Source organism: Ranitomeya imitator, chromosome 5 (assembly GCF_032444005.1).
Source record: "Ranitomeya imitator isolate aRanImi1 chromosome 5, aRanImi1.pri, whole genome shotgun sequence".
Classification (NCBI taxonomy): Eukaryota; Metazoa; Chordata; class Amphibia; order Anura; family Dendrobatidae; genus Ranitomeya; species Ranitomeya imitator.
The window spans coordinates 80,742,467-80,759,784 of NC_091286.1; the positions used below are offsets into that span (position 1 = coordinate 80,742,467).

The following is a 17,318-nucleotide window of genomic DNA, read 5'->3' on the forward strand; positions in this document are numbered from 1 at the left end:
GTCTACGAGAGCCTCAGATGCAGCAGGTCAGAAGCTGTGCTCACAAGATGGTGGAGAGGGATCGGACCGGCACCAAACAAAACTGGATATGCCAGTGGGCGAGTACCTGACAGTAAATTTACATTTATAGCGACACTCCAGAGCTGGGAAAAAAACCCTACTGGAGTGGTGCCTTAACACATGGATATGATATTTTAGCTTATTTTATTTTCTATGCAACTACAAAATATAGAGGCCTCAGTGGACATTGTTACTATTGTTAATATTTTCATTGTGGTAAAAAACTGGAAAATAAAACCCTTTTTTTCTTTTCCCAGCTGTATTGCAATTTAGAACAAGTCATGTCCAGGAGTAGCTGGAGCCATAATAAAGCAGCACACGGGTGACGGATGGGTGGACTTTATTAACACATGTTCATTTATTTGTCCTCGGGCTTGTTGAAGCAGTAGGTCAGACAGCACTTGCCACAGTAATGCCTGTCAAAGTGACTGGCCATGAAGACTCCAGCGCCACACTCATCAGATGGGCATTCACGCCTCAGGCGGTGGATTTTTCCATTTTCATCAACCTACAAAAGAAAGGTTTACATTATAGGTCAGGTGGGTGGTACATTAATATTAGTGATGAGTGAACGTGCTCAAATAAGGTGTTATCCGAGCATGCTCATGTCCTATCCAAGCGTCTTTAGTGTGCTTGAATAATATGTTTGAGTCCCTGCGGCTCCATGTTTCAGTTGTTTGATAGCCACAACACGCGCAGGCACAGGGAGTCGAACATATTATTCGAGCACGCCAAAGACACTCATAGCTCCCGAGCATGCTCAGATAACACCTTATCCCACCACAATCGCTCATCACTAATTAGTATCGATATGTAACAATTCTGTGTCCCTTTCCTCGTAACGCTGAGGCACAGAAAGAACAAACCAAGTCTTACCTTGTAGTACTTCAGCACAGCAAGCTTGACCTTCTTTCTCTTATGCTTGTTCTTCTTGGGTGTGGTGTAAGACTTCTTCTTCCTCTTCTTCGCACCACCACGGAGCCTCAGCACCAAGTGGAGAGTGGACTCCTACAGGGGTAAAAGAAAAAAACAAAACTGTAGATGACAACCATTGAGTGATCCATGGGGTGGGGGGAGAGATTGTCTCAGGATGGGAACCCCAACCCATCTGCAGGGAATTGTGTCCCGTCACGTGGTGGTAACGACAAATAAATATCTGAGGCCACACCATAAACAGACAAGTGTAGACCTACCTTCTGGATATTGTAATCTGAGAGAGTGCGGCCATCTTCAAGCTGCTTGCCGGCAAAGATTAACCTCTGCTGATCAGGAGGGATACCTAGAGAAGCAAAAGACATAAGTCTCCATGGACAGCACATTGCAGAGATAATGCACATAAGATTTAAAAAAAAAAAAAAATGCTACTTGAAAGTAAATAATTTCATAAGGATCTCTTTAATATCATAAAACGAACCCGTCTGGGGCTGCAACTATGGAAGAAGTCACTGGTCAGACCAAGACTGGTGATTTTTCTAAATACTCTATAGCAAAATTGGTCAGAAGGTTCCTAATGACCCCATAAAGGGCCTAACTTCTGGGTTGTTGAATCCCGGCATACAAAGCTCTGTGTACTGATCCAGTGTTGCCGAATCCTTTACTAAGAAGCAGTGACAGAATCCGCTTTAATGATGCAACCATACAGCAAGAGCCTGGAGAGAGATCTCACATCAAGAACTGTAGCCGAGCGTTGTGGGACCCCACAACTTATACTAAGAAACCAGTAAGGGTGTTTAGTAAAATGAAAATGTATTATTAGGTCATGTATCCAATGTACTGGTCTGAAATTTGTATCAGACTGTTAATGGAGTGTCATATGCTTTAATAAAAAATAAGTGATTAACAAAAAAAGAAAAAAAAAAGGTTTCAGTAGATACAATATCACTCGCCCCGTTAGCCTCCTGATATGAGAGAGCGAGAGGGGCAAGAATAAACCCCCATAATACCTTGAAAACCTCTCCAAAGATACACAGACTACGTGTTAGGCCATAACTAGCACTGAACACAATTTTTAATTTGCAAATATAAAATGACATTTAGGTTCATGCATTCCCCCCCAGAGAATCTCAATGGCAAAACCACCAGGAACATTCAGCAAATACAGATTTAATCACAAGAGGGGCTTTTTTTTGCCATTTACTGAGTTTTTCAGATTATAAAATGCCCTCTGCAGACATTTTGTAAAAGCCATGTGGTGGGCTCTGGGAAAATAGCCGCCAGACGCAATGCAAGCACAGACTGAGATCTTAATCTGTGCATGCTCCGCCTTCAGTGGCCATTTTCCTTGAGTCCATCGCATTGAGAAGTGCAGGGACTCCGGGCTTTCACAAAATAGCGGCGGAGCCCAGCACCACCGAGCATCCCCTCCTGCCTCCGCCAGCTTACCGCAGCGGCCCTGCTATCTGGGACCCCGCTCCACCGCCACCCCCAGGTTAGGCAACGTAGCAGCGGTAAAGAAGCCGTCGTTTTAATTAAAAAAATATATATATTTTCTTCCCCAAAACTTGGGAGTGCAAATCCATAAAATAAGGCATGGTGCAATATCCAAAAGGGCTGTTTTTAATAAATGTAAACAGCTCATGACTCAAGTGGATGCGCCATAAGGAGAAATATATTTCCTTCCAGATGTCGCAGATCATCAATGCTTAAAGGGAACCTGTCACCCCCAAAATCGATGGTGAGGTAAGCTCACCGTCACCAGGGGCTTATCTACAGCATTCTGTAATGGTGTAGATAAGCCCCCAATGCATCCTGAAAGATTAGAAAAAGAGGTTAGATTATACTCACCCAGGGGCGGTCCCGCTGCGGTCCAGTCAAATGGGTGTCTCAGGTCCGCTCCGGCGCCTCCTATCTTCATTCCATGACGTCCTCTTCTGGCCTTCACGCCGCGGCTCCGGCGCAGGCGTACTTTGCTCTGCCCTCAACAGGGCAGACAAAGTACTGCAGTGCACAGGCGCCGGGCCTCTCTGACCTTTCCGGCGCCTACGCACTGCAGTACTTTGCTCTGCCCTCAACAGGGCAAAGTACGCCTGCGCCGGAGCCGCGGCGTGAAGACAAGAAGAGGACGTCATGGAATGAAGATGGGAGGCGCTGTTCCGGACCTGAGACACCCATCGGAGCAGGACAACCCCTGGGTGAGTATAATCTAACATCTTTTTCTCCTCTTTCAGGTAACATCGGCGGCTTATTTACAGCATTACAGAATGCCGTAGATAAGCCCCTGATGACGGTGAGCTTACCTCACCATCGATTTTGGGGGTGACAGGTTCCCTTTAACAAAATGACCAGCTGAGCATTCTTCATCTTGAGCTCCAATGAGAGTGCAGAGAAAAAGCTCTTTCCCAGGAGCCAATAATCAGATCATTTATAGTAAGTCATTCTGATTATCGGTCCGTGATTCTACCGATCACTCAACAAGCAAAAGACTCGCTGGGTTGTCTGGAATGGACTCCTCCTCCCACCCCACATACACAGTTAGACTAATCTCCACAAGTCTCCACCTCTGGGTCACCACCAGGACACCATCGCTGCAGCAGGAAGCAGAGACCAGTGGGGACAGTCCAGAATGGCTTCACTATCTCCAGACCATTTTGTGACACTTTTTAATCCCCAGACAAAACATTAAGGCTAGGTTCACAGTGCGTTAGCGTATGCACTAAACGGACTGCACTAACGGACTGCGTTAACGCAATTGCCAAAAAGGGATCACGTTATGCGATCGCGCAGATGCTCTATCTGCGATAGCGCGAACGGACCCAAAACGCTGCAGACAGCGATCGAGGTCCGTCACAAAATAACGGCATGGCATGCGTTAGCGATGCGCTACATAAATTGCGGTCAATAGGTGCACTAACGGATCCGTTACATAGCGTTAGTGCCGCTATGTAACGGATTCCGGCAGCAGGCACCCACTAACGCAATGTGAACCCAGCCTTAGAACGTTCCTGGTTGTTACAGGAATAAGTCAGCAGAACTCACCTTCCTTATCCTGAATCTTAGCCTTGACATTTTCAATAGTATCAGAGGGTTCGACCTGGACAAGAGAGCGAGACGTTAAAAACTAGATAAAAAAAGCCAAATCGCAAAGAATTAGCATGGATGTCAGTCTCACGCGACTTATTTTTCCATCCATATGGCCATGTAACTCATTGTTTTTTTTCAGGACAAGTTGTACTTTTGAACAACGCCATTGGTTTTAACATATTGTGTACTGGAAAAAATTCAAAGTGCGGTGAAATTGCATAATTTTTCGTGATCTTGGGTTGGGTGAGGGCTTATTTTTTTTGCGCGCCAAGCTGACGTTTTTAATGATACCATTTTGGTGCAGATATGATCTTTTGAACACCCTTTACTGCATTTTCATGTAATGTTGGGGCCACCAAAAACGTAATTCTGGTGGTTTGACTTTCTTGTTACGCCATTTAGCAATCGGGTTAGCCTTTTTTTATTTTGATTGGGTGATTCTGAACACTGCGATACCAAAATACATGTAGGTTTGATTTTGAATGGGGCGAAAGGGGGGCGATTTGAACTTTTATATATTTTTAAACACTTTTTTTTGGCTTGCTTTAACTAGTCTTCATGGGAGACTAGAAGCTGCCATAACCCGATCGGCTCTGCTACATACAGGCGATTATCAGATTGCCTGTATGTAGCAGCATTGCTCACTTGCTATGAGCGCCGACCACCGGGTGGCCCTCATAGCAATCCGGCAGTCACAACCATAGAGGTCTGATAGAGACCTCTGGTTGCCATGCCAACCCATCGGCCACCCGCAGTCATGTGACATAGGCGACGATGGCCAGGAATTCCGGAAGCGCATCTTAAATGCCACTGTCAGCGTTTGACAGTGGCATTTAACTAGTTAACAGGAATTATGATCCACCCGTGGCTGTTAAGAGACATGTCGGCTGTTCGAAACAGCTGACATGTGCTGGAAAAGATATGGGCTCAGCCCCGGAGCCCAGATCAAACGGAGGGAGACCAACATCAGTGTACTATTACGCCCGATGGTGCAAAGGTGTTGTCAAGTTAGAAAAAACGTTATAACCTACCCAAGAGATAAGGGAGAATTGGTGTCCCACCCCTGGGACCTGCGCCAATGGGCCAAACAGGAAACTTATCCCCGGTACCAAAATGGAGCAGCAAGTCGGACACCCGACCACCACTCCATTCATTCTTTATGGGTGTCAGGACAAATACTGAACTCAGCAACCCCACAGCGAATGAATGGAGCGCAGGTCACACATGGGGACTGTCATATTGTAGAACCCTCTCAAATTAAAGAGGCTGCCCACTACTTTACCATTTATCATTATCCTAGGGTTTGGTCAGCAATGTCTGATCTGTAGGGGTCCAACACCTTGGCCAATCATCTGTCGATGGCGGACACAAATACTCACCTGCAGAGCTGCCTGCCGCAGGCTACTACACATCCGCGTCCTACTGATGTGAATAGGAGGTAGATGCACAGTACAGGCAGTGGCCTCCACCAGAAGACGGATCTCCAGCAGCCACCAACACCAGCCGATTGGCGGGGGCAGTGTTAGATCCCGACCGGGCACTAATGACCTGTCCTAAGGACAACCACTAAAATAGGGAGGCAGAGGGGGCAATAGTATTTACAGGAATATTAGAGGGGCTCATTAACTCTTCCCTTCTCAGTCTGGAAGGTTCGATCTCCAGAAATCAGCTCAGCCATAGTCACGCGACGGCCACCATGGCCATCCCATAATAAGCGGCCGGCAGCCGTCCTCCTGCACACACCGAGCTGCGGGCCGTGATGGCTCCGCACATGTGCCGCCGGTACAGCCTGCACACACGGGGAGCACGTGTATATGGCAGGAAGACACCGGGAGCACGTGTATATGGCCGCACTACTACTCCCAGCATCCATCCACCCTGCCCCGGGGCCGCCCCGCACACACCTCGAGGGTGATGGTCTTCCCCGTGAGAGTCTTCACGAAGATCTGCATGTTGGCGTCGGATCCACCTGTAGACAATATCACACGGTTATTACAGTCCAGAATAGCGCGGATTCCCGGGGCCCGAGCCCCCGCCACACGGCGATAGTCCCCCCACACCCGGAGCCGAGCCGCCACACTCACCTCCTGCTAATGGCGGATCCTGGAGAGAGGGCCTCCTTCCGGCGAACACGGGGTTTTCCTAGCAGCCGAGCAGGGCAGCGGTGGGCGGGGCGGAGGAGGGCTGTCCTCCACAATGCCTGCTAGAATCTTCCTAGTACAAAAGGAGCCGAAGAGGAAGGTGAGCGCGAACTGCGCCCCTCAGCGACCGCTGCACGGTATCAATGTAGTGAAATGGTGCATAATACTGGTTACTCCTCTCTGGGGGCCTTCCACGCGCAATGCATTGTGGGACTTGAAGTCCTTGTGAATTTTACGCTTTATTTTTTATTTACTAAATTCGCTCATAAAACTTTTGAACAGATATTAAAATATTTAAATCAGTAATGGAAATGACAAGAGGTAGGAGTGAATTTGTTTTTACACTGACGTTTTCTAATTTCCATTGACCACGCCCATGACAACTGCCCTTAGTAACGAGAGTCAGTACACAGACCCCGGTCCTGCTTGAGGTGAGTGGCCGAGAGCGTGCACAGCGGGGAGCGTGCATAGCAGAGAGCATGCACCACGGGAGCGTACTTAGCAGAGAGCGTGCACATCGGGGAGCGTACTTAGCAGAGAGCGTGCACAACGGGGAGCGTGCATAGCAGAGAGCGTGCACAGCCGGGAGCGTGCACAGCGGGGAGCGTGCATATCAGAGAGCGTGCACAACGGGGAGCGTGCATAACAGAGCGTGCACAGCGGGGAGCGTGCATAACAGAGAGCATGCACCACGGGAGCGTACTTAGCAGAGAGCGTGCACAGCGGGGAGCGTGCATAGCAGAGAGCGTGCACAGCCGGGAGCGTGCACAGCGGGGAGCGTGCATAGCAGAGAGCGTGCACAGCCGGGAGCGTGCATAGCAGAGAGCGTGCACAGTGGGGAGCGTGCACAGCAGAGAGCGTGCACAGCGGGGAGCGTGCACAGCGGGGAGCGTGCATAGCAGAGAGCGTGCACAGCCGGGAGCGTGCATAGCAGAGAGCGTGCACAGTGGGGAGCGTGCACAGCAGAGAGCGTGCACAGCGGGGAGCGTGCACAGCGGGGAGCGTGCATATCAGAGAGCGTGCACAGCCGGGAGCGTGCATAGCAGAGAGCGTGCACAGCGGGGAGCGTGCATAGCAGAGAGCGTGCACAGCCGGGAGCGTGCACAGCGGGGAGCGTGCATATCAGAGAGCGTGCACAACGGGGAGCGTGCATAACAGAGCGTGCACAGCGGGGAGCGTGCATAACAGAGAGCATGCACCACAGGAGCGTACTTAGCAGAGAGCGTGCACATCGGGGAGCGTGCATAGCAGAGAGCGTGCATAGCAGAGAGCGTGCACAGCCGGGAGCGTGCACAGCGGGGAGCGTGCATATCAGAGCGTGCACAACGGGGAGCGTGCATAACAGAGCGTGCACAGCGGGGAGCGTGCATAGCAGAGAGCGTGCACCACGGGAGCGTACTTAGCAGAGAGCGTGCACAGCGGGGAGCGTGCATAGCAGAGAGCGTGCACAGCCGGGAGCGTGCACAGCGGGGAGCGTGCATATCAGAGCGTGCACAACGGGGAGCGTGCATAACAGAGCGTGCACAACGGGGAGCGTGCATAACAGAGCGTGCACAGCGGGGAGCGTGCATAGCAGAGAGCGTGCACCACGGGAGTGTACTTAGCAGAGAGCGTGCACATCGGGGAGCGTGCATAGCAGAGAGCGTGCACAGCTTGGTGAGGTAACAGCAGCAGGGCTGAGGGGGCTCTAATACAGGTCCTTCTCAAAAAATTAGCATATAGTGTTAAATTTCATTATTTACCATAATGTAATGATTATAATTAAACTTTCATATATTATAGATTCATTATAAACCAACTGAAATTTGTCAGGTCTTTTATTGTTTTAATACTGATGATTTTGGCATACAACTCCTGATAACCCAAAAAACCTGTCTCAATAAATTAGCATATCAAGAAAAGGTTCTCTAAACGACCTATTACCCTAATCTTCTGAATCAACTAATTAACTCTAAACACATGCAAAAGATACCTGAGGCTTTTATAAACTCCCTGCCTGGTTCATTACTCAAAACCCCCATCATGGGTAAGGGTACCGTCACACTATACGATTTACCTACGATCACGACCAGCGATATGACCTGGCCGTGATCGTAGGTAAATCGTAGTGTGGTCGCTGGGGAGCTGTCACACAGACCGCTCTCCAGCGACCAAGATGCCGAGGTCCCTGGGTAACCAGGGTAAACATCGGGTAACTAAGCGCAGGACCGCGCTTAGTTACCCGATGTTTACCCTGGTTACAAGCGTTAAACTAAAAAAAAACAAACAGCACATACTTACATTCTGGTGTCCGTCAGGTCCCTTGCCGTCTGCTTCCCGCACTCAGTGACTGCCGGCCGTAAAGTGAAAGTGAAAGCACAGCCGCTGTGCTCTGCTTTCACTTTACGGCCGGCAGTCACAGTGCTGGAAGCAGACTGCAAGGGACCTGACGGACACCAGAATGTAAGTATGTGCTGTTTGTTTTTTTTTAGTTTAACGTTTGTAACCAGGGTAAACATCGGGTAACTAAGCGCGGTCCTGCGCTTAGTTACCCGATGTTTACCCTGGTTACAAGCGAACGCATCGCTGGATCGCTAGATTGGTGTCACACACACCGATCTAGCGATGACAGCGGGAGATCCAGCGATGAAAGAAAGTTCTAAACGATCTGCTACGACGTACGATTCTCAGCAGGATCCCTGATCGCTGCTGCGTGTCAGACACAGCGATATCGTAACGATATCGCTGGAACGTCACGAATCGTACCGTCGTAGCGATCGAAATGTTATAGTGTGACGGTACCCTTAGACTAGCCACCTGACAGATGTCAAGAAAGCCATCATTGACACCCTCAAGCAAGAGGGTAAGACCCAGAAAGAAATTTCTCAACAAATAGGCTGTTCCCAGAGTGCTATATCAAGGCACCTCAATGCAGTGGCGTAGGAAGGGGGGTGCGGGGGGGGCGGTCCGCCCCGGGCGGCACAATGCTGGGGGCGGCCGGCGCTGCAGGAGAAGAAGATTGAAAAAAAAAAAAAAAAGACGCCCCTTTAAATCTTCGGGCGGTGCCGTCCGCCGCCACGACCAGGGCCAGCTCCCCCCACCCCCGGGTCCCGCCCCCGCCCCCGCCCCCCGCTCTATACTCACCTCTCCTGGTTCCTGCGGCGCCGGCAGCTGCAGCGTCCTCTGACTCTGCGACGTCTCAGAGCAGAGGGCGCGATGACGTCACTACTGTGCGCGCCTCTCTGTCCTGAGCGTCGCAGAGCCGGAGAGACGCTGACTGCACCGGACCTGCGCTGGGAACGGGAGAGGTGAGGATTTTACTTTTTTTTTTTTTTTTTTCTTTATGTCTGACTGTCTGGGGCTGGGGCAATACTGGAGACCATGGGGCAGATTGCTGGACACACTGGGGCAGTACTGGAGACCATGGGGCAGAATGCTGGACACACTGGGGCAATACAGGAGACCATGGGGCAGATTGCTGGACACACTGGGGCAATACAGGAGACTATGGGGCAGATTGCTGGACACACTGGGGCAATACAGGAGACCATGGGGCAGATTGCTGGACACACTGGGGCAATACAGGAGACTATGGGGCAGATTGCTGGACACACTGGGGCAATACAGGAGACTATGGGGCAGATTGCTGGACACACTGGGGCAATACAGGAGACCATGGGGCAGATTGCTGGACACACTGGGGCAATACAGGAGACCATGGGGCAGATTGCTGGTCACACTGGGGCAATACTGGAGACCATGGGGCAGAATGCTGGACACACTGGGGCAATACTGGAGACCATGGGGCAGAATGCTGGACACACTGGGCCAATACTGGAGACCATGGGGCAGAATGCTGGACACACTGAGGCAATACTGGAGACCATGGGGCAGAATGCTGGACATACTGGGGCAATACTGGAGACCATGGGGCAGATTGCTGGACACACCGGGGCAATACTGGAGACCATGGGGCAGAATGCTGGACACACTGGGGCAATACAGGAGACCATGGGGCAGATTGCTGGACACACTGGGGCAATACTGGAGACCCTGGGGCAGATTGCTGGACACACTGGGGCAATACTGGAGACCCTGGGGCAGATTTCTGGACATACTGGGGCAATACTGGAGACCATGGGGCAGATTGCTGGACACACCGGGGCAATACTGGAGACCATGGGGCAGAATGCTGGACACACTGGGGCAATACAGGAGACCATGGGGCAGATTGCTGGACACACTGGGGCAATACTGGAGACCCTGGGGCAGATTGCTGGACACACTGGGGCAATACTGGAGACCCTGGGGCAGATTGCTGGACACACTGGGGCAATACTGGAGACCCTGGGGCAGATTTCTGGACACATTGAGGCAATGCTGGAGACCCTGGGGCAGACTTCTGGACACACTGGGGCAATGCTGGACACTGGGGCAGATTGCTGGACACACTGGGGGTAATATACTGGACACACTGGGGCAATGCTGGACACTGGGGGTAATATGCTGGACACACTGGGGCAGACTGCTGGACACACTGGGGAAAGGCTGGACACTGGGGCAGATTGCTGGACACACTGAGGGCAGATTGCTGGACACACTGGGGGTAATATGCTGGACATACTGGGGCAGATTGCTGGACACACTGGGGGTAATATGCTGGACACACTGGGGCAGATTGCTGGACAACATGGGGGTAATATGCTGGACACACTGGGGCAGATTGCTGGACAACATGGGGGTAATATGCTGGACACACTGGGGGCAGGACTTGAGGCATGGGCAGAATGTAGATACGGGGCATGATTGGAGACACGGGGCAGGATTGGATCATGGGGCAGGACGGATACGATGGAGGCTGGTGGGGCAGGATGGGGAGATCATATGGGGTAGAATGGATACTCATGAGGGCAGGATACGACAACATATGGCTGGAGCCAGGAATGAGATAAACGGGGCCAGGGTGGGGAATATTATTACCATAGGGGATAATTAAGGGATATTATTACTGCAGTGATGTATTTATTTTATTTTTTGAGTATACTGTTTTAAATGGGGGGGCGGTCCTGTTACTGTGCAGAGTGACACTATATCGCCTTTTTTTCTTCATGTGGTGTAATGTAGAAGTTGTGAAAAATTAAGTAATGTGTTCTGCAAGCGGAGCTCGAGATAACTGTGTTATTTCCTGCAGAAACGAGTCCTGGCTGGAAGGAATGATGGCGGTCTGTGCTGGATGAAAGATGAAGGACTTCACCTAGAGACGTCACTGGTGAGTCAGTGTTACCTATACACTGACACTATACACTGTATACTATATAGAGGTCCTGTGTATAATGTCACCAGTGATCTCTGTATTACCTCTACACAGACACTGCATACTAAGTACAGATCTCCTGTGAATACTGGCACTTATGGTGATAGTATTGTGGGTTTTTTTTTTATTACTGATCAGTATTGTAGTATTCAGTCACTATGTGGTGGTAATATGTGGTCTGGAAATGGTGCGGTGGTATTTGTCCCTTGTATGTAGTATTATTCGGTCACTATGTGGCCTGGTCATGGTGTGGTGGTATTAAGTCACAGGTGTGGCATGTGGGGGTGACACCATTAGGCCCAGTTTAAGTTCTACAAAACAGGAAAACCATTTTTGGTAACCTTTGTGTGTATTGAGCTGGGGGGGGGGGATGGGGGGGGCGCCAAACTCGGGATCAGCCCCGGGCGGCAAAAGCTCTAGCTACGCCTCTGCCTCAATGGTAAGTCTGTTGGAAGGAAACAATGTGGCAGAAAACGCTGTACAACGAGAAGAGGAGACCGGACCCTGAGGAAGATTGTGGAGAAGGACCGATTCCAGACCTTGGGGAACCTGAGGAAGCAGTGGACTGAGTCTGGTGTGGAAACATCCAGAGCCACCGTGCACAGGCGTGTGCAGGAAATGGGCTACAGGTGCCGCATTCCCCAGGTAAAGCCACTTTTGAGCTACAGAGAAGCAGCACTGGACTGTTGCTAAGTGGTCCCAAGTACTTTTTTCTGATGAAAGCAAATTTTGCATGTCATTTGGAAATCAAGGTGCCAGAGTCTGGAGGAAGACTGGGGAGAAGGAAATGCCTGAAGTCCAGTGTCAAGTACCCACAGTCAGTGATGGTGTGGGGTGCCATGTCAGCTGCTGGTGTTGGTCCACTGTGTTTCATCAAGGGCAGGGTCAATGCAGCTAGCTATCAGGAGATTTTGGAGCACTTCATGCTTCCATCGGCTGAAATGCTTTATGGAGATGAAGATTTCATTTTTCAGCACGACCTGGCACCTGCTCACAGTGCCAAAACCACTGGTAAATGGTTTACTGACCATGGTATTACTGTGCTCAATTGGCCTGCCAACTCTCCTGACCTGAACCCCATAGAGAATCTGTGGGATATTGTGAAAAGAAAGTTGAGAGACGCAAGACCCAACACTCTGGATGAGCTTAAGGCCGCTATTGAAGCATCCTGGGCCTCCATAACATCTCAGCAGTGTCACAGGCTGATTGCCTCCATGCCACGCCGCATTGAAGCAGTCATTTCTGCCAAAGGATTCCCGACCAAGTATTGAGTGCATAACTGAACATTATTATTTGATTGTTTTTTTGTTTGTTATTAAAAAACACTTTTATTTGATTGGATGGGTGAAATATGCTAATTTATTGAGACAGGTTTTTTGGGTTATCAGGAGTTGTATGCCAAAATCATCAGTATTAAAACAATAAAAGACCTGACAAATTTCAGTTGGTGGATAATGAATCTATAATATATGAAAGTTTAATTGTAATCATTACATTATGGTCAATAATGAAATTTAACACTATATGCTAATTTTTTGAGAAGGACCTGTAGGTTTTCTGTACAAAAGTGAGTATTGCTCTCTGTTATCAGCCATTGCAAGAGAAGCAGTAAAGCAGATTTCTGCTGTAAATCAGGTCCCCTCCCAATGTGTTTGGCTGCCGTCACACTATCAGTATTTGGTCAGTATTTTACATCAGTATCTGTAAGCCAAAACCAGGAGTGGAACAAACAGAGGAAAAGTAGAATAGACCAAAGCTGGGAAGCGGGCAGTACGGAATAATGCTAATTTTGGTGTTATTACTTGTTTGTTATGGCTGGCAATCAGGCAACACAGCGTGCAGTAATCAGCGCACATACAGAGATCTGGCAATAACCAAAAACAATAGGACGAGCTCTGAGACGTGGAATCTCTGTAGACTGCAGTACCTGATCTATCCTCACACAACTATAAGCAGCAGTGGATTGCGCCTATCAACTACCTATGCAACTCGGCACTGCCTGAGGAGCTGACTAGCCTGAAGATAGAAATACAAGCCTGACTTACCTCAGAGAAATACCCCAAAGGAATAGGCAGCCCCCCACATATAATGACTGTTAGCAAGATGAAAAGACAAACGTAGGAATGAAATAGATTCAGCAAAGTGAGGCCCGATATTCTAGACAGAGCGAGGATAGCAAAGAGAACTATGCAGTCTAAAAAAACCCTAAAACGAAAACCACGCAAAGGGGCAAAAAGACCCACCGTGCCGAACTAACAGCACGGCGGTGCACCCCTTTGCTTCTCAGAGCTTCCAGCAAAAGTTAATAGCAAGCTGGACAGAAAAAACAGAAAACAAACTAGAAGCACTTATCTAGCAGAGCAGCAGGCCCAAGGAAAGATGCAGTAGCTCAGATCCAACACTGGAACATTGACAAGGAGCAAGGAAGACAGACTCAGGTGGAGCTAAATAGCAAGGCAGCCAACGAGCTCACCAAAACACCTGAGGGAGGAAGCCCAGAGACTGCAATACCACTTGTGACCACAGAAGTGAACTCAGCCACAGAATTCACAACAGTACCCCCCCCTTGAGGAGGGGTCACCGAACCCTCACCAGAACCCCCAGGCCGACCAGGATGAGCCACATGAAAGGCACGAACAAGATCTGGGGCATGGACATCAGAGGCAAAAACCCAGGAATTATCTTCCTGAGCATAACCCTTCCATTTGACCAGATACTGGAGTTTCCGTCTAGAGACACGAGAATCCAAAATCTTCTCCACAATATACTCCAATTCCCCCTCCACCAAAACAGGGGCAGGAGGCTCCACGTATCTCCTCAACAACGACCTATGGAATACATTATGTATGGAAAAGGAGTCTGGGAGGGTCAGACGAAAAGACACCGGATTGAGAATCTCAGAAATCCTATACGGACCAATAAAACGAGGTTTAAATTTAGGAGAGGAAACCTTCATAGGTATATGACGAGAAGATAACCAAACCAGATCCCCAACACGAAGTCGGGGTCCCACACGGCGTCTGCGATTAGCGAAAAGCTGAGCCTTCTCCTGGGACAAGGTCAAATTGTCCACTACCTGAGTCCAGATCTGCTGCAACCTGTCCACCACATAATCCACACCAGGACAGTCCGAAGACTCAACCTGTCCTGAAGAGAAACGAGGATGGAACCCAGAATTGCAGAAAAATGGAGAGACCAAGGTAGCCGAGCTGGCCCGATTATTAAGGGCGAACTCAGCCAACGGCAAAAATGACACCCAATCATCCTGGTCAGCGGAAACAAAACATCTCAGATATGTTTCCAAGGTCTGATTGGTTCGTTCGGTCTGGCCATTAGTCTGAGGATGGAAGGCCGAGGAAAAAGATAGGTCAATGCCCATCCTACCACAAAAGGCTCGCCAGAACCTCGAGACAAACTGGGAACCTCTGTCAGAAACAATATTCTCAGGAATGCCATGTAAACGAACCACATGCTGGAAGAACAAAGGCACCAAATCAGAGGAGGAAGGCAATTTAACCAAGGGCACCAGATGGACCATTTTAGAAAAGCGATCACAGACCACCCAAATGACCGACATTTTTTGAGAAACGGGAAGGTCAGAAATGAAATCCATCGAAATATGTGTCCAAGGCCTCTTCGGGACCGGCAAGGGCAAAAGCAACCCACTGGCACGTGAACAGCAGGGCTTAGCCCTAGCACAAATTCCACAGGACTGCACAAAAGCACGCACATCCCGTGACAGAGATGGCCACCAGAAGGATCTAGCAACCAACTCCCTGGTACCAAAGATTCCTGGATGACCGGCCAGCACCGAACAATGAAGTTCAGAGATAACTTTACTAGTCCACCTATCAGGGACGAACAGTTTCTCGGCCGGACAACGATCAGGTTTATTAGCCTGAAATTTCTGCAACACTCTCCGCAAATCAGGGGAGATGGCAGACACAATGACTCCTTCCTTGAGGATACTCGCCGGCTCAGATAACCCCGGAGAGTCGGGCACAAAACTCCTAGACAGAGCATCCGCCTTCACATTTTTAGAGCCCGGAAGGTATGAAATCACAAAATCAAAACGAGCAAAAAATAACGACCAACGGGCCTGTCTAGGATTCAAGCGCTTGTCAGACTCAAGATAAGTAAGGTTCTTATGATCAGTCAAAACCACCACGCGATGCTTAGCACCCTCAAGCCAATGACGCCACTCCTCGAATGCCCACTTCATGGCCAGCAACTCTCGGTTGCCCACATCATAATTACGCTCAGCAGCAGAAAATTTCCTGGAAAAGAAAGCACATGGTTTGAACACTGAGCAACCAGAACCTCTCTGTGACAAAACCGCCCCTGCACCAATCTCAGAAGCATCAACCTCGACCTGGAACGGAAGAGAAACATCAGGTTGACACAACACAGGGGCACAGCAAAAACGACGCTTCAACTCCTGAAAAGCTTCCACGGCAGCAGAAGACCAATTAACCAAATCAGCACCCTTCTTGGTCAAATCGGTCAATGGTCTGGCAATGCTAGAAAAATTACAGATGAAGCGACGATAAAAATTAGCAAAGCCCAGGAATTTCTGCAGACTTTTCAGAGATGTCGGCTGAGTCCAATCCTGGATGGCCTGAACCTTAACCGGATCCATCTCGATAGTAGAAGGGGAAAAGATGAACCCCAAAAATGAAACTTTCTGCACACCGAAGAGACACTTTGATCCCTTCACGAACAAGGAATTAGCACGCAGTACCTGGAAAACCATTCTGACTTGCTTCACATGAGACTCCCAATCATCTGAGAAGATCAAAATGTCATCCAAGTAAACAATCAAGAATTTATCCAGATACTCACGGAAAATGTCATGCATAAAAGACTGATAAACAGATGGAGCATTGGCAAGTCCGAACGGCATCACCAGATACTCAAAATGACCCTCGGGCGTATTAAATGCCGTTTTCCATTCATCTCCCTGCCTGATTCTCACCAGATTATACGCACCACGAAGATCAATCTTAGTAAACCAACTAGCCCCCTTAATCCGAGCAAACAAGTCAGAAATCAATGGCAAGGGATACTGAAACTTAACAGTGATCTTATTAAGAAGGCGGTAATCAATACACGGTCTTAGCGAACCATCCTTCTTGGCTACAAAAAAGAACCCTGCTCCCAATGGTGACGACGATGGGCGAATATGTCCCTTCTCCAGGGACTCCTTCACATAACTGCGCATAGCGGTGTGTTCAGGTACGGACAAATTAAATAAACGACCCTTAGGGAATTTACTACCAGGAATCAAATCGATAGCACAATCACAATTCCTATGCGGAGGTAGGGCATCAGACTTGGACTCTTCAAATACATCCTGAAAGTCCGACAAGAACTCTGGGATGTCAGAAGGAATGGATGACGAAATAGACAAAAATGGAACATCACCATGTACTCCCTGACAACCCCAGCTGGTTACCGACATAGAGTTCCAATCCAATACTGGATTATGGGTTTGTAGCCATGGCAACCCCAACACGACCACATCATGCAAATTATGCAGTACCAAAAAGCGAATAACTTCCTGATGTGCAGGAGCCATGCACATGGTCAGCTGGGCCCAGTACTGAGGCTTATTCTTGGCCAAAGGTGTAGCATCAATTCCTCTCAACGGAATAGGACACCGCAAAGGCTCCAAGAAAAATCCACAACGTTTAGCATAATCCAAATCCATCAGATTCAGGGCAGCGCCTGAATCCACAAACGCCATGACAGAATATGATGACAAAGAGCACATTAAGGTAATGGACAAAAGGAATTTGGACTGT

General features: G+C 49.1%; 2 protein-coding genes across 3 annotated transcripts in view; one reads left to right on the top strand and one right to left on the bottom strand.

Annotated features, from left to right (window-relative positions):
* Positions 1–383: 383 nt before the first annotated feature.
* Positions 384–6,295, bottom strand: RPS27A (ribosomal protein S27a). The gene is made up of 6 exons (XM_069768858.1): positions 6,165–6,295; positions 5,985–6,049; positions 4,036–4,090; positions 1,254–1,339; positions 937–1,068; positions 384–568 (listed from the first exon to the last, which is right to left on the bottom strand). Exons 2-6 carry the CDS (start codon positions 6,030–6,032, stop codon positions 419–421), a joined length of 471 nt encoding a protein of 156 aa, XP_069624959.1. The 5' UTR covers positions 6,033–6,049; positions 6,165–6,295; the 3' UTR covers positions 384–418.
* A 315-nt stretch (positions 6,296–6,610) lies between these two features.
* Positions 6,611–17,318, top strand: part of CLHC1 (clathrin heavy chain linker domain containing 1) — a 68,919-nt gene continuing 58,211 nt past the window's right edge. The window contains exon 1 of one of the 2 annotated variants that reach the window (XM_069768860.1): positions 6,611–6,652. Coding sequence is in view for 1 of the 2 variants with exons in the window: in XM_069768859.1 (XP_069624960.1) it covers positions 8,662–8,663 (2 nt within the window). In the remaining variant the exon portion in view is untranslated. Of the gene's footprint in view, positions 6,653–8,634; positions 8,664–17,318 lie in introns of those variants that run through there. The other variant, XM_069768859.1, reaches the window with a different exon arrangement.

Coding starts and splice junctions, on each gene's coding strand:
- RPS27A (XM_069768858.1), bottom strand. CDS start 6,032: ATGCAGATCTTCGTGAAGACTCTCACGGGGAAGACCATCACCCTCGAG. Junction 1,340..4,035: donor TAAGATTCAGGATAAGGAAG/GTGAGTTCTGCT, acceptor TTGCTTCTCTAG/GTATCCCTCCTGATCAGCAG. Junction 1,069..1,253: donor CAGATTACAATATCCAGAAG/GTAGGTCTACAC, acceptor TTACCCCTGTAG/GAGTCCACTCTCCACTTGGT.